The following is a 23,710-nucleotide window of genomic DNA, read 5'->3' as shown; positions in this document are numbered from 1 at the left end:
GTAGCCTATGGTGTACTCCATTATATTGAAACATTGTTAAACACTATCATGATCACAGAGTTGGCATGCATCAAACTGCAGTTTTCAGAATACTTAAATAGTTTGCAGAATAAACTAAAATGCCTTTTTTGGAAAATATAGACTTTCCATTTTATGTCACTGATGACTACTTTACTTTTTAGTTATTTCCTCCTTATAATTTTTGGTTGCCTATATCACTTATTAGTGTCTAGCTTGTGCTATGTTGTATTTATCTCTTTATGTAGTCACCCTATGTTCTCAGCTGATATTAAGGACCCCTAAGAGGCCAGAAACCGTTTCTCATGCCTACACAGATCCCATGTAGTAGTGCTTGATAATGAAATAAAAATCCCTTTGGAGGAATGAACAGAAACTAGGTAATACCAAACTTTAAACCAGCAATTTCTGATAATAAAGAATATGTTCCAATCTAAATGTCCAAAAGGGACCTGGTTAAATAATGGTATATAGCACATGAGTACGTGCTAATGTGATAGCATATGTGCTAATGTGGAACAATCTCCAAAGTAAGAATACATTGTACGTCTCGTTTATTTATTTATATTAAAGAGAGTGGTAGAAAATATGTGCGTAGACACGTTTTACATGCACAGACCATTCCTTAAAGGACGTAGAAGAGGATTTTAATGGCCATTAGTTGCCTCTAGGAAAGGACAGCTGGAGTCTGTGAGTCCACGATGGGAAAAGGTCTTACTTTTCATTGCATTTGAATTTTGACCATGTACCTTGGTTTTTAATAAGTCTATTTAATTAAAATTTGAAAATGGAAAGGAATTTATATTTCTAAAAAATATTTTGGGGAAATGTGATATTTCCTACAATGCACAGCAAGAACTGATGATCAGGGTTTTTTTATACATTTTTTGAAAAGTGGCAGGGATGCAAAGATAGCAAATATGTGATGGGCATGCCACCGTTACCTCTTCCTTTGCCCACTGCAGAAATCAATAATTAATCATAGCAGGCTTTCCTAATGAGTGAGACTTGACCATGGTACTCAAGGCAGTCATTACCACTTACCAAACTTACTACATTATCAGTACATTCCCTCCTATAGAAAAAAGAGCCCTCATGTTCTTTCCCTGCTGCCAGTTGCCGGGAGGCTGAGGCTCAGGTGGACTTGGTTCGGCTTCACCCAAAACCCACCGCCATGGCCAAGGAAGGCATTGCTGCTGGAGGTGTAATGGACATTAATACTGCTTTACAAGAGGTGCTGAAGACTGCCCTCCTCCATGCTGGCCTAGCACATGGAGTTTGCAAAGCTGCCAAAACCTTAGATAAGCACCAAGCCCATCTTTGTGTGCTTGCATCCAACTGTGATGAGCCTATGTATGTCAAGTTGATGGAGGCCCTTTATGCTGAACACCAAATCAACCTAATTAAGGTTGATGACAGCAAGAAACTAGGGGAGTGGGTGGGCCTCTATAAAATTGACAGAGAGGGAAAACCCCATAAGTGGTTGGCTGCAATTGTGTGGTGGTTAAGGACTATAACAAAGAGTCTCAGGCCAAGGATGTCATTGAGGAATACTTCAAATGCAAGAAATAAACAACAACAAAACTTTGTTCTTGTTCTAAAAAAAGAAAAAAAGAGCCCTCACTTGGAATAAGGGATCTAGAATTAAATCCTAGCTTCTCTATTATCTAGTTTTGTGAACATTGACAAATTGCTTTTTGTTTTTTCACACGATGTTTATTAAGGTCCTGCTCTATGTACCAGCATAGCATTCTGCTAGTTGTTGATCATACAGTTTGAATAAGTAGGCCACGGCCTTTGCCCCTCATGGAACTTTTAGTTTTAACTTCTCAGAGCTTCAGCTTCCCTATCTGTAAAAAGAAAGAATTGAGCCTTTTATGTGGATGATTATGATGAGTAGTTGAACTCATAATATAGCTCTTTATCTGTTGTCAACTAGTTGAGGGGAAGAAAGCTTCCAGGGTGGCAAGGAGTCCTTTTGAAAGAAAGCTTCCAGAGGCAAAGAATCCGTTTGAAGTCACCAGTTCCCAGAGTTCACTACATGGAAGAGCTTTTATATTGCCACAGAAGTCAGGCTCCTGAGGGTAGCCTGTAGGCAGCTCTTTCATGGCAGGACAAATATCAGAGGAGTTTTAACCTGAGGCAAGTACAAAAGCAAATTTGGTCCAGCTTTTGAGCCCACTTAAGTTGGAGGAGCAAGAAAACTGAGGTAGGTTCAGCCTGTGAACAGTGATTTTTCAACCATTGGAATATGAAGTTAGATTTCCCCCCTTAAATTGGGTATGCGTGTTTGGTGATCTTTAGATATTCTTGTACTTCTTCTTTTTGTTCTTCAGTTTCTGTGTGTAAAGTAGAAGATGATAAAAAGAAGTAACTTCAGACAAGCAGTATAGTGTGTACAGAAAGCATAGACTTTGAAGAGTCTTAGTAAGTCAAGGTATATAACCTTTGGGATGTAACTGAACTTCTCTCATCATCAGTTTCTGTATTGCTGAATTGGGGATTATAATAGCAACTAACAGGGTTGTCCTAAGTACCAATTTATGGTATTCCTACCATGTCTAAACTATTAGCAATATATGAGTATTGAAATAATGCAGGGTCATTCAAAAATAAAAGTTAAAGTAGTCTGTGGTGCTGTAATTTGTTCATGTGCTAGTGAGGAAAATGGACTCACATGACTTAAGTGTGATACAGCAAAAATTTCATGCAGTCTTAAGCTCAGTAGCATTTAGTGAACCATGGAGGTAATATCCAACTGTATGCTGTATTAATCCAACTAGAGTATTATGTTCAACTCTGGGCACTACGTTTTAAGAGAGATCTTGGTAAGCCGCGGTGTAACCAGAATAGTAAAAGGTTTGAAAAACCATATCATATGTGGTAAGGGAAGGAACAAAAATAATCTGAAAAAGAGAAAACAATCATAAGCCCCTTAAGTTCATTTCAAATCTTTAGAGGGTTATCGTATAAAAGAAAGATTGGGTCTAGTTCACAAGAGTACCGAAAGGCAAAACTAGGACTAGTGGGTGTAAGTTACAGGGAGAAACATATTTGCTTCAGTGCAAGCAAGCAATTCTAACAAAGTTGCCCACAAATGGAGTGAATTGACTTGTCAAATAAGAAGCCGTCTATCTCTTTAGGTGCCTAAGCAGAAGCCAAATGACCATACATCATGGATTCTATAGAGATAATTCTTGTAACACATAGGGTATTTTATTTTACAACTCTAAGCTTATATATCTTAGGTTCCTATTATGTCCATATATATAACATTTATATTAATGTAATATTATTTATAATATAGCTTATATGTTATATTTTAATATATTTCTCTCTTTGTATTATAAGAATATTCTGTAGATGATGCAATTGTTATCTGGCCTACTCTTCACAACATGATAAGGAAGAAAGAATGTGGGTTTTGATGCTAGGTACACCTGAGTTTGAAGCTTTATCACTTAATAGCTCTGTGACCTTAAACAAGTTATTAAACCTCTCTGAGCTTAATTTTCCTCATATATATAAGGGGAATATTAATACCTGATATGCAGGGCTATTATGAGGACTGAATGAAAAACATGCATCCTGTGTGAAGACCCAATATAATGCCTGGTACATAAGATGCCCAACAAAAATTAGTGCCCCTTGTCTCCTCATGACATAAACATAATTGATTTAATCAAGAAATCTCTTTGTACTTCAAGGTGAAGGGCAAACTGAGTAAGTCATGCCCATTATGCTATAAGTAAAACAACAGGAAATCTAGCAGCCTTCTTGTAAGAAATCTATCTTGTAAGGGTTACTGTAAAGGAAAAAAAACATTAATTATGATAGAAGTTTTACTTTAAATTGGAAAATGTTAGAATGCTACATGTGGGGGAAATCTAAATATTACGGATATACTTCTAATTCCTAGAAGTATACAAAGTAAAGTAGTGGCTGACACTGCCTTTGCCTTACCAATAGGTGGCAGAAATGACAACTACATTATTTATTTCGTAAAGGGCTAGGTGATGGTGTTTTAAAATTAAATTGATGTTCCTCAAATATTTATATTCATGTTATTTTTCTGTGTTATATGATTTAACGTATAGTTTAAAATGTTGATTAATTTTGCTTTCATTTTTCAGTGCTAATGAAGGCACGGGACATTTTAAGGTATTTTATTTTTATTTACTTCACAGGAGGACCCTGTAGTACACAATTAAAGAGTCAGATTAGCAGCCATGTGGAGATTGTTTTCAATTACGTAGAGTTTTGTAAATAAAAGTAGAAATGTGAAGTACATTCAGTAATGCTCTCATAATAAGTTTATGAGAAAAGAGTTATTAAGTAGGGATTTGTTATTAATTCAGGACAGTGGTCTAAGGAAACAAGTGAGAAATTTTTAAAACTCTAAAACCAAATACTGCGATAATTTGGTGACTTTAAAAAATATTTCAAAACATTTTTTGCATAGTTTGGCATTCAGAGTTAAATATGAGCTTAAATTTTTATTTGCATGTAACATTTTGGGCTCAAGGTAAACCTGCCCTAACTTGCGGCTTCAATCATTTACTGAAATTTTAGAGGTAAGAATGAAGTCCTTTGTTAATGTACCTAAGTTAAGAGTTGCCTTAAAGGCTCTATTATCACAGGTCCCATTGTACACAGTGTTGCTCCTATAGTATGAGTCATTAAGGAAGAGGTAACTTTTCCTTCTTTTTTTTTTGAAAAGGTAACTTTTTAAAAAGGGCTAAATCAGGCCTTATAGTTACTTGGGACTGTAAGTATACAGGAAATAACTGACTTTCATCTGTTTAGATTTTTAGTGACTTTTTCAAAGTCTGTACTAATACTTGGGTGGATTATACCTGGTTGGGTATACTGTTTTATGAGTATATTGGCTTAGAGACATGAATTGAAGCATAGGAATAGATGGGTACTTCTGTGGATGAAGTATATTGTAGATGTTTCCCAGAGATGAGTGTGATGGAGGGAATGTAGTGTTAAGTTTGGTAACTTTGAATTTCTTCTAAGTTGTAAAATACCAGATTTATGGGGATTAGGGAGTTCTTTCCTAGTAGTATGGTGGCTGGGAAAGTGGCATATGAGTTTCTGTATGGGACAAGTACAGTGTCATATGCTCCTAGAGTTTGCCGAAGATGTTTGTCTAATGACCTGTAGTAGCACACAAACCAACAGAGTATAAAAACTTCATGAAGAAAGAACTAGACATTAAGTTGAAATATTAGCCTGTTGCTTCCACAAACGCACATATGGACCTAGAATATTTATGTAGTTCCAGTTGTCACACATTAGAAAAATAGGATGACAATACCACCTGTGAAGTATTCTTACCAAAACAAATGTGCAGCTGATCACACTCCTAGATTTAATTACTAATTTACAAGAAATTCAGGGGACAAAGGAACATGTTAAATGACACCTTAGGAATATAATAAGCCAAATCTAGACAGTGGAAAGCTACAGCACAAACAATTGTGTTTCTCCAGAATAAAAGGGAGGGGTGAAGAGGAAACATAGATAGAACATATTAATTAAAAGAGACTCAGAGGACATAACTAACTACAATGTATGGAGTTTATTTGGATTTGATTTGAAAAATAAACATTTATGAGAGAATAACCCCCAACTGAAACAACCCAAATATCACATCAACTGGTAAATGGATAAACACAATATGATATAGCCACACAGTGGAGTATTATTTGGCAGTAAAAGGGAGTGTGTACTGATAAATGCTACAACATGGATGAATTTTGAAAATATTATGTTAAATGAAAGAAACCAGGCACCAAAAGACCACATAATGTGTGATTCCATTTATGTGAAATGTCTAGAGCAGAGAAATTCATAGAAGCAGAAAATACTATATAGATTGGTGGTTGCCAGAGTCCCGGGAGAGAGGGGGAAATTGGGAGTGACTGCTAATTGGTGTGGGGTTTCTTTTTGGGTGATGAAGATGTTCTGAAATTAGATAGTGGTGATGAGTTGCACAATCCTGTTTAAATAAACTAAAAATCTTTGAATTGTATACTTTAAAATGGTGAATTTAATGATACATGAATTATATCCCAATAAAGGTGTTGAATTTTTAAAAAGTAACTAAGCCAAGATCCAATGGGAACTTTGAATAGAAATATTGTTTGTAATATATTTAGTGTATATATTTTGAAAGTACAAAAATACATCTGGTAAAAATAATACATGTAAAAATTAGAATTCGAATTCATAGTTTGAGTTCATATTTGGTTATTATATTTTTTTTCACAAAATCTTTGTTTTATTTTTATTCTCTCTTTAATGACAGCCCTAAAAACAATAAAATCATTTCCTGCTGGGTAAGAAAATTGAGACATTTGGTGAAATTTGAACATTTACTAGAAATTTTCTGATATTAAGGAATTTTAAAGTATGATAATGGCATCATGTTTTTAAAAAGATCTCTTATCTTTTAGGGATACCTACTGAAGTGTTTACAAATGAAATATGTCTGGGGTTTGCTCCAAAACAAATCTGGGAATGGGGGCCACGAAGTAGTTACAGTGGGAAATGGGTGTGGTATATTTAAAACAAAATTGGCCTTGAGTTGATAAAGCTAGGTGATAGGCATATAGGAGTTTGATTTATACTGTTCTATAGTTTTGAGACAATAAGTTTTCAGTTTTAATTGATGATACAGGTGTTAATTTGAAGGCCTTATACCTGTGAGAAATGATGAACCTCTTTCAGAAACAAATGATCCTGTTAATGCTGCATTTTGTGACTATTTTTACTTTGCTAAAACTGTCTTATACTTCCTTAGTTAATAGATTGGCAATCTTACTGTTTTTCTTTTTATTCTGTGATTTTAACGGAGTTCTAGTTATAGCTTTTGGTATTATAGCTCAGTATTCTCTGCTGCTTAAAAAGCTGTTTTTATATCTTTTTTTTTAAAGATTTTATTTATTTATTTGACAGAGAGAGACATAGCGAGAGAGGGAACACAAGCAAGGAGAGTGGGAGAGGGAGAAGCAGGCTTCCCGCCGAGCAGGGAGCCCAATGCGGGGCTCGATCTCAGGACCCTGGGATCATGACCTGAGCTGAAGGCAGATGCTTAACGACTGAGCCACCCAGGCGCCCCTGTTTTTATATCTTATCTTTGAGTTTAAGTATGTCCGTCTAGATGATGCCTGGTTGTTAAACTTTTTACCATGTAGACCTGTAGCATGAAAGTCATAAACCCTTTTTGCTACATTCAATTTCACAGTGTTTCACTAGGCAGTAATAAAGTCCAGATAATTTTTCCCAGGAGTCATTTTTTTTTAACCTTTAATTACAAAAAAAAAAAAGATTTTTTTTTTTTTTTTTTTTTTTTAAGAGAGAAAGAGCCCATGTGGGCAAGGGGGAAAGGGTAGAGGGAGAATCCTAAGCAGGCCCCACACGAGCTCAATCTCATGACTGTGAGATCATGATCCAAGCCAAAATCAAGTTGGATGCTTAAACTGACTGAGCCACCCAGGCACCTCATTAATTATGAAAATTTTTAAACCTAGTGAAAAGTAGAACCTCCCTGTGTCCATCACCCAGCTTTACCAATTAACTAATGGCCAATTTAATTTCTTCTATACCTCTGTCCACTTCCCTTCTAGTATTATTCTGAAATAAATCCCCAGCATTTTGCCACTTCATTTGTAAATATTTCAGTATTCTTAAAAGATGAGTCTCTTTTTTTAATGACCATGTATCATACCAAAAAAAAAAAAAAGTTACAAAAGTGTCAGTGTCATGAAAGATAATAAAGTGGCAGAGCTATTCTAGATTAAAGGAGATTACAGAAACATGACAACAAAATGCATTGTGTGAGCCTTCATGACATAAAACAATTTTTAAAGGATATAAGTAGGACAGTTTATAAAAGAATTTGTACTATTTAGGTAATTGTATTAATGTTAAATTGCTTAAATATTCTGTATATTTCCTTTTAATTATATTGTATATTGTATATAAGAAAATCCCTTTATTCTGAGAAGATAACTGCTAATATGTTTAGGGGTAAAATATCTGTCTGCAAATCTCATGTGGTCCAACAAACCATTAGCATGCACATATACACACATACATATAAATTAGAAGAGATAAAGTGAATATAGCAATATATTAAGAGTTTGTAAACTAGGTGAAAGCTGTCTGGGTCTTCCTGGTACTATCTTACAACTTTGTAAGTTAGTCATTTTTCAAAAGGTTGGGGATGGTAAATGAAAAAGAAATTAATGATTTCTTACTGTCAAATATCTACTCAGTGTTCAGATTTTTAATTGTCTCAATCATAGTGGGTGTTTTCTCTCTCTCCCTTTTTTCTTTAACACTTTAAATCAGGATCCAGATAAAGTTCACACATTGTGATTGGTTGATATATCTTTAAGTCTATGGTTTTCCTTTTCTTTTTTCTTTCAACTCATTGTTGATGAAACTGAGTCATTTGTCCTATAGTTTTCTACAGATTGGGTTTTAATGTTGCATTGCCATAGTATAATTTAGCATGTATTTCTGTCTTCTGTGTTTCCCATAAACTGGTAGTTAAGTCTGAGTGTTGATAAGACAGGTTTGATTTGAGGGGAGCAAGACTATTTCATAGGTGGTGGTGTTTCTTTCCATCTAGAGGCACATAATGTCTGGTTGTCTGGGCCTCTTTATAATGTTAGCAGCCAGTGGTGCTCAGTGGCTAAGCGCATTAACTTAGTAGGGTTTGGAAAATGATGTTATCATTCCTTCTTCTTTTTTTTTTTTTTTTTAAGATTTTATTTTTAAGTAATCTCTACACCCAATGTGGGGCTTGAACTTACAACCCCAAGATCAAGAGTCGCATGCTCCACCAACAGAGCCAGCCAGGCGCCCCTATCATTCTTTCTCTTATTAGTTGAAATACTTCTATAAAGAGAAACTTCTCTTTGTCTGTTTGGTTAGCCAGTGGTAGTTTATATAGGAAAAAAAGGATAAATGCTTGATTCTTTCCCTTCACTTACCAAGTTCAAAGTAATGAGTTGGTTCATTAGCATACTCCAGTCATGACCAAATAGGTTTTGTTGTTTTTGTTTTTACTTTAATATGAACTCATGAATTTAAACATATTTGTGATTTAAACCCATTTCTTCGAGCCCTGCATCAGGCTCCCTGCTCAGCGGGGAGCCTGCTTCCTCCTCTCCTCCTGGCTCACGCTCTCTGTCGCTATCTCTGGCTCTTTCTCTCTCAAATAAATAAAAAATCTTTAAAAAAATTACTTCTAAAAAAATAAATAAGCCCATTTCAGTTATTTTCTTTATTGATGTTCAAATTGTCCTTCATAGGTATCATAGTCTGTGATATTTTCTTGCTATCTGATATGACAAGATGTGCATTGATGTGCTTTTCAGAGATGCTGAACTTGTACATTTTTTGTCCCCCAGACATGGAATTAGTCCTTTCTCCAAGGTGTCCTAGTTCCTTTTGGTAGGTTTTAAAAATCAAAATCTGGCTACCAAGGGTTCATCTAGCTACTGGGTTCATAACTGTTTCCAGCCCTCTTCAGTTGACAGATATAGGAATTTTTTCAAGGTAAAATGTAATTATGAGTTGATAGCATCTTTTTAAAAGCTCTTTTTAGTGAAGGGCGCCTGGGTGGCTCAGTCGTTAAGCGTCTGCCTTCGGCTTAGGTCATGATCCCAGGGTCCTGGGATCGAGCCCCGCATCAGGCTCCCTGCTCTGCAGGAAACCTGCTTCTCCCTCTTCTACTCCCCCTGCTTGTGTTCCCTCTCTCACTGTGTCTCTCTCTGTCAAATAAATAAATAAAATCTTTAAAAAAAAAAAAAAATCTCTTTTTAGTGGTATGCATTATCTAAAGCAAGAAAATAACCAAATGTCTTATAAATCTCCCTACAGATCTTAAACTAGCTTATTCAGCTTTCTTATCAAATTGACCTTTTGTGTTACAGGTGGCAGGGAAGACTGCTGTGTTTAATTTCAAAAAAGTGTAATTCTGTGGATTTCTTTTTTCCTATTTATTTGCAGATGGTAGGTGGCTATTAGGTGTAGCAAAAAAAATGAGTTGACTATGTAGGTAAGAACTGGTTTTTGAGCTTTAAATGAAAAAACAAAACAACCAAAAAACAAATTGTTTTCTTAAAAACTGGATGTGAATTATAGGGGGGGAAATCCAGTTAACTTGTGAACCTGGGGCATGAGGACTAGGGTTAGCCACCCTAGCTTTGAAAGCCAAGACCAGTTTTTTTCTTTCAGGTATTGGCACATGTCCTAATTCTGTTCTGGATGATCTAAACAGTTCAGTATTTATAACTTTAGCTAAGTTGGATTAATTTTAACGAACACCTGGGGTAAGGTGCTCACCAAGAATTTAGAAATAAGGGAGATTGGACTGTCCTCTGCTGGTATACCTGAGGTAAGCCCAGGAAATTCACCTTCAGAAATGCGCTGGTTGCCAGACAGGCATAGCTAGATGATTCAGAATAGCAGCTTCTTAAGGCACTTACTGGGATTCTCATGCTCGTCAGTCATTGCCCCCTACAGTGAGGTATTTTCTTGGGGTCTGTACCTGTGGGACGGCTGTACCTCCTCCTCAGTGAGAATACCTTAGCTTTGTGAGGTGAATCCTGTACCTACCTTAAAAGAATATGAAATTTTGCCATTTTTGTCTAGGTTATATCAGTATCCCATGGTGACTGTTAAGCCCTCTATAAGAGTCCAGTTCTTTCACATTGAGAGTAAAATGGTCACAGTACGCCAGTAGTAACTATGTGCCAGGATTAATAGGTATCTACATACATTAACTCACTTTCCTCTTGATAAACCTATGAGGTGTAAGAGGTGCTATTATCTCTTTTACAAATGAGGACGGAAAGGTTCAGCAACTTGCCTAAAGACTTATAGCTAGAAAATGGCAGAAACCCAGGACCTATAGCCAAGCAGTCTGTTTCTGGAGTACCTGCACTTAACACTTAGGCTACCTGCTACACTGTGGTAATAAGAGATGGCTTTATTGTAAGGAAAGATCTTAAGAAAAACTACAGGTAGGAAAGCTGAGCACTGTTACATGGAACAAGTCTAGGTCCTCTGGTAGTCATTCTGGGCTCCTTCTCTTTCAGGGTTGAAAAACACTGCTCATGTTTTCCTAAAAGGTACCCTTTTAGTTCTGATTACCTCAGCTTTTCATTTGTATTAGAGAGTAGCCTCCTTAAAATTGCCTCCGAGACAAGAGTAGCTGGCTAAGTGTTAGTTTCTGCTTTAAAACCCCGAGACCTCTCCACCTATCACCTTAGACCATTGGATCAGATTCCAGCCACATTTGTCTGGATGTTAATCTTTTTATTTTTCCACTTAAAAAGGAAAACTCTTTATTACGGAAAATTTTGCACTCATACAGAAGTAGATAGAGTAGAATGCCTGTGTACACAACTCAGCTTCAGTAATTATAAACTGATGGCCAATCTGATTTCATCTATATCTTCACCACTTCTCATAATTTTAAAGCAAATCCCAGACTATGTATCATTTTTATCAGTAAATAATTAAATTTATTTCTAAAAGATAAGGACTTTTTACAAACATAATAATGATACTACAGTTTTAAAAATGAATGGTAATTCCTTAATCAAATAGCACATGCTATTTAAATTTCCTAGATTATCTCATGAAAATTGTTCTATAAGCTTGTTTAAATCAGGACCCAAATAAGATCCATACATTGTAATTGGTTGACATATCTCTTATTTATATTCCTTACTAGAAGTTTGTCCTCCATCTTGTTCTTTTTTTTCCCTTGCAGTTTTTTTGTTGAAGAAACTAGATTATTTTAGACATAATTTAGTCTTAGGTATTCTTTCTCTGTCAATAAATTTTACTCTAAGTTTTATTTTTGGTGACGTATTAAAATAAACCAGTAAGCCTTTCTATTAAAAAGTTATTGATGTGGGGCGCCTGGATGGCTCAGTCGTTGGGCGTCTGCCTTCGGCTCGGGTCATGATCCCAGGGTCCTGGGATCGGGCCCCGCATCGGGCTCCCTGCTCCGCGGGAAGCCTGCTTCTCCCTCTCCCACTCCCCCCGCTTGTGTTCCCTCTCTCGCTGTGTCTCTCTCTGTCAAATAACTAAAATCTTTAAAAAAAAAAAAAGTTATTGATGTGCTTTTCAGAGAGGGCAAGCTAAGCAAAAATTCTTTTTTTTTTCCTTGATAGGTAAATTAACTCAAAGTTCATAGTAGTTTTTTTCATAAATCTGTTGAACATCTTTGCTGTAAAATTTGCTTTTTGACTTACATGTTTTATGCATATTTGTTCTGAAAATATTTATTTATGTTTATTTATGTAGCCCTTGGAGAAGAAGTTTGTCCGAGTTTCAGGAGAAGCAACTATTGGGCATGTAGAAAAATTTCTGAGAAGAAAAATGGGTCTTGATCCAGCTTGTCAGGTAGAGTACATGTGTGTAAAAGGACAGATGAAGTTGTGAGGTCACCTTTAGCATTTTGAAGAAAGAACTGTCTCAGGATTTTATGGCATGGCTTTTGTTTTATGATATGTAGATATTGTAAATGTTCATTAAATATTGGTACACAGTGGTTCCAGCCCCACTTGAATCACATTTGACTTACTGTCTGCTTCTCGCTGCCACTGATGACCACCAAGTGTCAAAGAAGAGCTGAAGACATGAGCCTCAGTTCCCCTCTTTGGTTTTAAAAATGAATGGTAATTCCTTAATCAAATAGGCACGTGCTATTTAAATTTCTTAGTAGCGTAGCATAGTGGCGTAACAAATTATCTCTTATCCATCCACTTCTTTTCAGAGGACATCTTTGCATTTATAACAAGCTGACTCCAAGACACCTAGAAAAGTGAAATAGCTATCTGGTATGAGCCCTGTTTGTTTTTGTTTTTTTTTAAGATTTTATTTATTTATTTGACAGAGACAGCAAGAGAGGGAACACAAGCAGGGGGAGTGGGAGAGGGAGAAGCAGGCTCCCCGTTGAGCAGGGAGCCCAATGTAGGGCTCGATCCCAGGACCCTGAGATCATGACCTGAGCCGAAGGCAGACGCTTAATGACTGAGCCACCCAGGTGCCCCACCCTATTTGGTTTTTGAGCATTGGAAAATATCTCCCATTCTAGCTGTGTAATTTGTTCTTGTTATAAGGTGGAAACTCAAACCTCATGTATTGTTGAACATAACATAGAATGTGAGCCATTAACAATGCACATCTATATAGTTTTCCTTTTTTATTACTTAAGTTTTAAAGGGGTTTTTGTTATTCTCCATCATGTGTAAAATGTCATAAAATAATTTTTATTTAAAACACCTATTTGTTGTTAATTTAACTGATATTTTAAAGCTGGCTGAAAGTTTGGTAGTGTTTTTAGTACTGGTATTTGTAGGTACTAAATAAATGTCTAATCCAGAGAAATGTAACTTCTCTTACTGAGTTTGACATAATGCTGGCTGTATCTCATGACAACTAAAGACTGGAATGACTTACCTGTAACTTTGTAGCCATAGCTTACTTGAGGTTATTCCTCCTCTTTTGGTTAGAAATAGGTAGCTGCTTAGAGACCTCTGGACAAAGAATTGTGAGTGATCCCGTAACAGTCTATTATTTCTAAAAACAGAAGTCAGAAGACTTGCACCTGATTATGTAGAATAACTAAGAAGTGCCACCCAAGAGGGCTTTCTTAGGATATAGGTTATTTCCTCTGTGGCTAGATACTGATCAGAACACAATTAGCATTTATAAGTTTTACATTGGTGTTTTAAGAAATGTGGTTGTGGGGCACCTGGGTGGCTTAGTCAGTTGAGTGTCTGACTCTTGATTTTGGCCCAAGTCACTATCTCAGGGTTGTGAAATGGAGCCCCATGTTGGGCTCCCTGCTTAGCGGGGAGCCTGCTTCTCCCTCTGCCTGCCACTCCCCCTGCTTGTGCTCTCTCTATCTCTCTCTCTGTCAGATAAATAAATAAATAAATAAATAAAATCTTTAAAAAAGATTCTCTCTCCCTCTCCTGCCCCTCCCCTCCACCCCTCTCTAAATAAAAGAAAAAGAGGGCACCTGGGTGGCTCAGTCAGTTAAATAAATGCCTTCGGCTCGGGTCTCGGGTCATGATCTGGGTCCTAAGATCAAGCCCTGCAGGGAGCCTGCTTCTCCCTCTCCCACTCCCCCTGCTTGTGTTCCCTCTCTCACTGTGTCTCTCTCTGTCAAATAAATAAATAAATAATCTTTTAAAAAAATAAACATTTAAAAAAAGAAGAAAAAGAAATGTGGTTGCCAAATTGGCTTTACTGTGTAACAATGTGGGGGTTTTTTTCATGTCATAGAATTCAAGGCTTTTAGCATTTTGAAATAAAATTATATAAAATCTGTTTCAGCATTTAATTTTCTCTGTCAGCTCTTGGTTCTCTAGGTAAATATTTCTTTCCTATTCAGGTAATATATAGCTGGTAATACTCATAAATTACTATTTCACCAAAATGTTGAAATAATGGAACAGAGAATTATCAAATATGCAGATACTGTGACTAAAATTGTTTAGACCTTCTAAATCCAAGAGAGAATAAACAAGAGTTACTTCTAATATGAGCAGAACATTGAGCTAGTTAACCATTAATCAAAATAAAATGCTTGGCCAACCCAGTCACTTGATCCTGCTATGCTGACCTTTAAACCAGTTATTCCCAAGTAGGAAATGTGTGCTTTGTTTACAGATATGTGACCTTCATTTATGGTTCTTGACTAGCAGGAATGGATGAGACTACAGGACTGTTAAATGCTAAACTACCTTTTAAAGTTATTTGTGGCAGATCAAAATAAAAAAGGAAGACAATTCTGAAAGATAATAAAATACAGATCATGTATTCTTAAGAAATTTAAGTTAATTCAAAATTAGAAATCAATAATTGTCTGAATAGATTGCATCACCTAGAGACCTCAGTGCCTCTGGATTACCATGGTTGAGTTAGTGGTGTTTTGAACTAGTTTATGCCTTATTTTTATTTTGTTTTATAGTTATTCTTGTGTTCCTTTGTACATTGTTTTGTCTTAGATCTTACTTTGCTTTTATGAAATGAGACTTAGAAAATAAACATCATATTGATCACTAAAAAATCTTTATATAAAAGAAGTGATACTAGATTTTGTTGTTAATCCTGCCATAATTCTATCTTAAAAGATAGGTTATATTTATTATTATTTATTTAGTATATGACTTTAACCTTACTATTAAATTGTTTCAAATCAGTTTTTGAACAGACTCTAATGTATCATATGGTATATCCCTACCATTTACTTATTACCTATTGATATTAAATTGAGCATCTGTGTAGTTAGCCATAAGAGTACAAAGGTGAGACAGAAAATTCATGCCACCCAGGGACTCAGTTGTGTGGGAAAGATACACAGTACAACAATGGAATGACAGTAGGATGTGGTGAGTGCAACAAGAGCACAAGAATGAATGATTTAACTCTGGAGGAGTTAAAGAATGGGCTTGAAGAGTATCGGATAGGAATTTACCAGACAAAGAAAAAAGAACTTTCTATCAAAGAAAAGAACAAATGTGGCACTAGCTCATACAGTGAAAAATCCTATCTTGGAATCTGTAGTGTGATCTTGCTTGTAAAAAAAAATACAGGTTTTAAAAATCAATAAATAAAAAGACACAGGTTTTTCTTGCCTTAAGACTACCCTCACATTCTGATTTCTGCTCTGAGATTCAGAAATATTATAGTTATCCTTTCTATCTGAGACTTGATACTCCAGAGTGTAGAAAGATTGTACAGAAAAAGAGTTAATAAAGCCAACTTGAGGCTTCTGTCTTTAGAAGGGCCTGCTTACAAGGTTAGCCCTTGCCTAGCATCTAGGAACTTGGCCCACAAAAAGTTTCCTACAATAATAGGAAAAGTCCCCTAACTGATAAGGGTGTTACACTGTGCCTAGACTGTACAAACTGGGTCTGTGATGAATACCAGCCTTCCTTCTGGGAGTCTGGAATTTACTAGTTGCTAGGCAGAGAATGCCAACATGAACAGCCCTCAGTAAACATCTGTACTCCAAGCTTCAAATGGGCTTCCCTGGGTAGAAATACTGTACAAGTTGGCCGCATTGACAGTGCTAGGAAAAGGAATACTGTGGGTGTATCTTTTCTTAAACTGAGATGGGGGCTGTGCATAGGAAGCCTGTGCATGAATTTGTCCAGACTTCAGCTACATCTTTTTCCCTTACTGATCTGGCCATGTATCCTTGCTGTGTTTTGTGAGTCCATCTAGCAAATTACCAGAAATGTGGGTCATGTTTGTGGGACTTCAGAGATCTGACTGTTTGTGGTAATTTATGAAATATTTACAGTCAGGTGACTTTTAAAAATCAGTATATAAAACTGGAAGCAATTTAAATGTGTACCAAGGGAATGGGTACATAAAGTATGATATATTCATACAATGTAACACTATGTTGCTATTTTTTTAAAAAAAAAGATTTTATTTATTTATTTGAGAGAGAAAGAGAGTACAAGCCAGGAGGCGAGGCAGAGGGAGAAACAGACTCCCCACTGAGCAGGGAGCCTGGGATCATGACCTGAGCCGAAGGCAGATGGCTTAACTGACTGAGCCACCCATGTGCCCCCACTATGTAGCTATTAAAGAGAGAGCTAACTATGTACTTCAAAGATGACCATGGTATATTAAGGTTTTTTGTTTTGTTTTTTAAATAAGTTGTAAAACAATTTATGTGGTATAATCCCATTTTTAAAAATCAAAACACAAAACCTACATGGACACATAGCATCTAGGGCCATACACATCAAAATGTTAGTAACTGGCCAACTTCTGGGGGTTAAGATTAAGTTGAAAAAGGGCGCCTGGGTGGCTCAGTCGTTAAGCGTCTGCCTTCAGCTCAGGTCATGATCCCAGGGTCCTGGGATCGAGTCCCACATCAGGCTCCCTGTCCGGCGGGAGGCCTGCTTCTCCCTCTCCCACTCCCCTTGCTTGTGGTTCCTGCTCTCGCTATCTCTCTCTCTGTCAAATAAATAAATAAAATCTTTAAAAAAAAAAAAAAAGATTAAGTTGAAAAATATAGTAACGAGGGGCGCCTGGGTGGCTAAATCATTAAGTGTCTGCCTTCAGCTCAGGTCATGATCCCAGGGTCCTGGGATCGAGCCCCGCATCGGGCTCCCTGCTCGGCAGGAAGCCTGCTTCTCCCTCTCCCACTCCCCTCTGCTTGTGTTCCCTCTCTAGCTGTGTCTCTGTCAAATAAATAAATAAAATCTTAAAAAAAAAAAAATACAGTAACCAAACCATAAATGTATATCATGTGGTGAAGCTCATGAAGAGTGATGGTCCCTGGATTGCTGAATACTAAATCAAAACATAGTGATAGTTTCCAAATTCTTTAATTTTTCATGGACCTAAGTTCTGTGCTCAAGCTACACTATCATTGCTTTTAAGTCATTTTGCAAACAAGTATTGCTCTGCCAATTTTGAAACTAGTAAGTGTGAAACACAGAAGTTGGTACTAATTGGAGTTTATGAATTATGATATAGCATGGATGTTGACAGACTATGACCCATGGGTCAAATCTAGCCTGCCATCTGTTTTTATAAATAAAATTTCATTGAACACAGCCATACTAAGGCTGTTTTCATGCTATAGTGCCAGATCGAGTAGATACGACAGAGATCCTATGGCCTACAGAGCCAAAATATTTATTATCTAGCCTTTTATAGAAAAAGTTTGCCAACCCCTGACATGCACTTGGGCTTTGGAGAAAGATGGACCTGGGGACAGACCTGGGTTTCGATCTGGACTTTGCTAGTTACTAGCTTTGTGACCTTAGGAAAGTTAAGTATCTTTACCTCTAAGTATTCCTGTCTGTAAAGTGGGAATTTTAATACCTAGCTCATAAGAATGAAGATTAGATGAGATCACATATATCAAATATGTAGTATATAACATATGGTATACATAGTAGCTTCTCAGTGAAATGCAATTGCTTTCACTATTCTTCCCCATCCCTGCTTAAGGTTTTAGGAAGATTAACATGTTGGCAGTGTGTGGGATTTTTAGAGTAAACAGAATTTGAAAGTAGGAAATCTGGTTAGGAGGTGGTATGGTTTCTGCTTTAAGCCTTGGGGCAGCAGCTGAAAGGATGACATGAACTCTAAGAAGTATTATGATAAAGCGCCATAGGACTTGGTAACTGATTGTTGTAAGAAGAAAGGGAAAGGAGAAGTAAGAATCAGGTGATATTCTATTCTGGGTTAGAGGACGAGGAGAAATGTCATGCCATAAACTAAATAGGGACATTAGGAGATTTAGCCAATGAAAGGATAGTAAGACATCAAGGACCTGACCCCATTTTAAGGCAATAGGAAACGAGCACTCATTGCAAGACAAGAAAGATTGAAGATTTGCATTTTTGTCTTAGGAAGTAAGTATACTGGAATCTTACTACCATATAGTATATAACTATACAACATCATTTCTAGAGCATCCAGTGTAAAAGTAGATTTATCTTAGAGCTTTGATATTACTAAAGGACTAAAACGATCCTAAGATGTTTCATCCATAAAATAGTTCCCTTAGTGTGTATTTTAAGGGTTAGACTCTCCATTGTTGGAAAATGAGATATTCCTTATAAGAGAATTATTCAAAATAACTAGAGATTACCTTTTTAAGTATTATATATCCTTTTAATCATTTTATCATGGATCTTAAAAAAAATGTACCTTCCTGTGCCACCTTTATGCTGAATGTATCATGTGATTTTACTTGTTCTCAGCAATTCAAGGAAATCATTTTGAGTATCTGCTTACTATGCTATTGTCCTGCAATGTCTTCTAATGCTCCTTCCATTTTATTTCTTTTTTATTTATTTATTTATTTTTTGTTTGTTTGCTTTTTTTTTAGTTTTTTATTGTTATGTTTATCCCCATACATTACATCATTAGTTTTAGATGTAGGGTTGCATGATTCATTGTTTGTGCATAACACCCAGTGCTCCATGCAGAACGTGCCCTCCTCAATACCCATCACCAGGCTAACCCATCCTCCCACCCACCTTCCATTTTATTTCTGTAGCAAGTTTCTAAAATCTGTCTTGAGAGTGTTTTATCAGTCTGAAATAAAATAGCAAAGTCTAGTCTGGAAATAATTACATTGGTTTTTCCTAATTTTTTCATATGGTTTTTTGAAGCAAGAAAGCAATTTGATACTCTTATTTGCCCATAGGTAGATATCATCTGTGGTGATCACTTGTTGGAGCAGTATCAGACTCTGAGGGAAATTCGACGTGCTATTGGTGAGGCAGCAATGCAGGTAGGTCTTAGACTTTATCGTGCTTATGCCTAACAGGAAAATTATTTAATGAAAGAAATGTTAAAGCATTACTTGGACTATAACTAGTAAAGTTAATATTTATCAGATGCTTCCTGTGTGTCAGGCACTTTTCTAAACGGTTTATATGGTTTAGCTCTTATTCCTCATATTTCTGTCTTTTTGTGTGGACATGTTTTTATCTCTCTTTGGTGTACATCTAGGAGTGGAATCACTGGGTCATATGGTAACTCTGTGTTTAACCTTTCGAGGAACTATTAAGACTGTTTCCAAAGCAACGTCACCATTTTATAATCCCACCAGCAGTGTATATGGGTTCCAATTTCCCTAGATCCTTGCCAACACTTACTGTCTATTTTTTTTTTATTATAGCCATCCTGTTGGGTGTGCAGTGGTGTCTCATTGTGATTTTGATTTCATTTCCCTGATGACTAATCCTGTTGAGGATCTTTTCATGTGTTTATTGGCCATTTGTGTATCTTTTTTGGAGAAATTTCTATTTAGATCCTTTGCCCATTTTTAAAAATTGGAGTTTTTGTCTTTTTATGTTGAGTTGTAAGAGTTCTTCATATATCCTAAATACTAGTCCATCACTATCAGATATATGATTTGTAAAAATTTTCTCCCATTCAGTGGGTTGTCTTTTCATTTCCATTGTGGTGACCTTTGAAACACAAAAGTTTTTTATTAGAATGAAGTCCATTTTATCTATTTTTCCTTTTGTTCCTTTTGTGTTTGGTGTCATATCTAAGAAACCATTGCCTAATCCAAGATCATAAATATTTACACCTATGTTTACCATAGATTAATTTTTATTCTAGAATGTCATATAAGTGGAATCATAGAACATGTACTCTTTTGTGTCTGGCATCTTTCATTCAGCATATATTTTGAAACTTATCCATGTGGTTGCATATAGCCATAATTTGTTCCTTTTCATTGCTGCATAGTATTTCAATGTATAATATGCCATATTTTATCATTTTCCTATTCATGGACATGTGGGCTATTTCCAGTTTTTAGCTAATACAAATGAAGTAGCTATAAACAGTCTTATACAAGTATATTTTTTCCTTTTCTTCCTCCTCCTTGTCTTCTTCTTTAACTAGCTTTTTTAAGAACATATGCTTTCACTTATTTTGGACAAATAACTAGGAGTTGAATTGCTGGATCATAGGAAAGATATATGTTTTGTTTGATAGGAAACAAAGAACTGTTTTTTTTTTTTTTTTAAGATTTTATTTATTTATTTATTTGAGAGAGAGAGAGAGAGAGAGCATGAGAGGGGGGAGGGTCAGAGGGAGACTCAGACGCCCTGCTGAGCAGGAAGCCCAATGAGGGACTTGATCCTGGGAATCCAGGATCATGACCTGAGTCGAAGGCAGTTGCTTAACCAACTGAGCCACCCAGGCACCCCAGAACTGATATATTTTGATGTGATTTTTGTGATTGTGCTTTACCACCAACATATAAAGAACTATTACTGAAATTTCTGTAACCTTAATGACTGGTCTATTGTGGAGAATTTTTTTTTTTAAGATTTTATTTGTTTATTTGAGAGAGAGAATGAGAGAGAGAGAAAGAGAGAGAGAGCATGAGAGGGGGGAGCATCAGAGGGAGAAGCAGACTCCCCACTGAGCAGGGAGGCTGATGCAGGACTCGATCCCAGGACTCCAGGATCATGACTTGAGCCGAAGGCAGTTGCTTAACCAGCTGAGCCACCCAGATGCCCCTATTGTGGAGAATTTTATTTAATTTTTTTGCTTGGTTTTCTTTTTAGTAATTTGCTACAGATTTCCTTGCACCCACCACTCAGATTTAGTGAGTGATAACACTTTGCTCTTTCAGATAGAAAGATGTAAAATTTTTATCATTTTATTTTATTTTCTTATTTTTTTAAAATTCTTTATTTATTTGACAGAGAGAGAACGACCATGTGCACAAGCAGGGAGAGTGCTAGTGGGAGAAGCAGACTCCCCGCTGAGCAGGGAGCCCGGATGCAGGGCTCGATCCCAGGACCCCGGGATCATGACCTGAGCTGAAGGCAGATTCCTAACCAACTGAGCCTCTCAGGCGCCCCTATTTTACTTTGTTTTTTACAGATTTTATTTATCTGTTTGTTGAGAGAGAGAGAGAGAGCGCGCACACGCGTGCAAGGGGGGAGGGAGGGCATCTCAAGCAGACTCTGCTGGCACAGAGCCCGATGCAGGGCTCGATCTCACAACCCTGAGATCACAACCTGAGCTGAAATCAAGGGGCAGACACTGAACCGACTGCCCAGACATCCCAAAAATTTTTATCATTTTAAAAAGGAATTTGAAACAAACAAGGCAAAGTGTTAATACTCAATAAAACTGAGTACGGGTAACAGAGGTGTTATATTAATCTTTGTACTTTGAAAAAATTTTAAACCTTCAGAAAAGTCATAGGAATAGTACAATGAACATCCATCTATGCTTTGCCTGGATTCACCAGATTTAACATTTAGGATTCCATCTCGGAAACAGAACCAATATGATTGTTAGGGAATAAGGGATTATATCTTAAAACGTTTGTTAGGGGCTGGTGAAGAAGTGTTTGGAAAGATACTGCCTGTGGATCAGTAGTCATTGTAAATCAACAGGGCAGCACTTGGAAGAAAAGACAGACATAAAGTGGGGAATAGTGAGAATGAACTGGCACCTGTAAGGAGAAACTGGAATGTGTGTCTCATCATTTCCGTCTTCAGGGACATGGGTGATCTGTAGACAAGCTGGTGGCCTTTGGCCCAAAATTCAGAGAGGCTGGAAGGTGGGGCGCTTGTGGGAGCAGGAGTTAGCTGCAGGCCTTGTTGTACCTGTACGTACAGTGCAAGCCAGCGCGCCAGCAGCAAAGCGTGTAAGTTGGATGGGCCTCTGGCGCCCTGCAATGACCTGAGCATAATGGCTTCTGCCTCCTTCCACTTTGCAAGTCTGGTACAAGTCTCTACTGGCCGACTCAAAAGGGAAGGGAATTCTGGGAAACACAGTTCCAGTTCGGCTAAGTGGGCCTACCAGAATGCAAAAGAACCGGCGAAAATGAAAAAGACTCGGAGTTAAGTGTTGGTGTGGATGTGGAGTGACTAGAATTTATATACGTTGGTAGTGGGAGTGTGAATTGATTTGATCACTTTGGAATTCTGCTGGTAGTATCTACTAAAGCCATGTATATACACCCCACTCCCCCAGCAATTCCATTCCTGAGTATAGATCTAATAGAAATGAATATTATGTCCTCCACAAGACATGTACAAGATGGTTTGTAATAGCTTTATTCATGATAGCCACAAACTAGAAGCAACCCAGAAAAAGTAAGTAAAGAATAAGTAAAAAATTGTGGCATATACATACAATTAAATACAACTACCGTATGCAGCAACATGGATGAATCACATAGACATAATAGTGAACGAAAGAATATTCAGTTGATAATTATTATTCATGGATTCCATATCTGTAGATTTGCTTACTTATTAATGTTTTATTGTAACCCCCAAATTAATACTAATAACCATTTCATGGCCATTCACAGTTTTTCATAACTTTTTTTAATGGTATTTGGATTTTTTAAAAAAATCACAAGTTTTGTAATTTTGCTAATAAAACTTATATGTAATTGAGGATTGGAAAGATGCCCCAAGACTGATTGTTCTTTGTTGCAATATTACAGGTTGTAATTATCCTTCTGTTACATAGGTACAGTACAGTTGTGATAACAGTTTGTCAGAGTAGCAAAAGTAATTAGCAATACAATGATTAGGGACCATTAGTTTTTTAAATGGCTGTCATTATTAACTTGAATTTTATGTGTGATTTACAAAGAAGAAAGAGGACTTGGTCACCTTTCTGTTTCTTTGAAAAAGTAACTGGCTTTTTCTTGAGCAACAGTTCTCTTATTTCCAAAAAGAACATGAAGATGCATGAAATGTAATTATTTTTGCAATATAACCAGCTTAGTGAGAGAGTGAAAAGGTTTTAGGACTTAGTGAAAAAAAGTCTTGAAGTTATTTGGGTTGGAAAGTGAAAAGAAAAAGCGAAATCCATAGATCAGCCTGCAGGCTAATTGAGGAACAACACCTATATGATGTGGAATCTCAGAAAAAGACAGTACTACTAATAATTAACATTTCTTGAGCCCTTACCGAATGCTACTGTATTCTAGGTGCAAAAGAACATGTGTTATCTTTTTTTTTTTTAAGATTTTATTTAAGTAATCTCTATACCCAATGTGGGGCTCAAACTTACCACCCCAAGATCAAGAGTCACATGCTCCACCAGCTGAGCCAGTCAGGCATCCCAAAACATGTGTCATCTTTTTTTTTTTTTTTTTTTA

General features: G+C 36.6%; 1 protein-coding gene and 1 pseudogene across 1 annotated transcript in view; both read left to right on the top strand.

Moving 5' to 3' along the window:
• Positions 1–23,710, top strand: part of PCGF6 (polycomb group ring finger 6) — a 33,857-nt gene that overhangs the window by 4,285 nt on the left and 5,862 nt on the right. The window contains 3 exon segments of the mRNA XM_021699593.1: positions 4,152–4,179; positions 12,361–12,459; positions 19,256–19,342. Of these exon segments, the coding sequence (XP_021555268.1) occupies positions 4,152–4,179; positions 12,361–12,459; positions 19,256–19,342 (214 nt within the window).
• On the top strand, positions 1,138–1,590 carry LOC110589153 (annotated as a pseudogene).

Source organism: Neomonachus schauinslandi, chromosome 6, assembly GCF_002201575.2.
Source record: "Neomonachus schauinslandi chromosome 6, ASM220157v2, whole genome shotgun sequence".
In the NCBI taxonomy this organism is placed as follows: domain Eukaryota; kingdom Metazoa; phylum Chordata; class Mammalia; order Carnivora; family Phocidae; genus Neomonachus; species Neomonachus schauinslandi.
The sequence above is the reverse complement of the archived record's forward strand: the minus strand, read 5'-3'. Positions and strand labels throughout refer to the sequence as shown.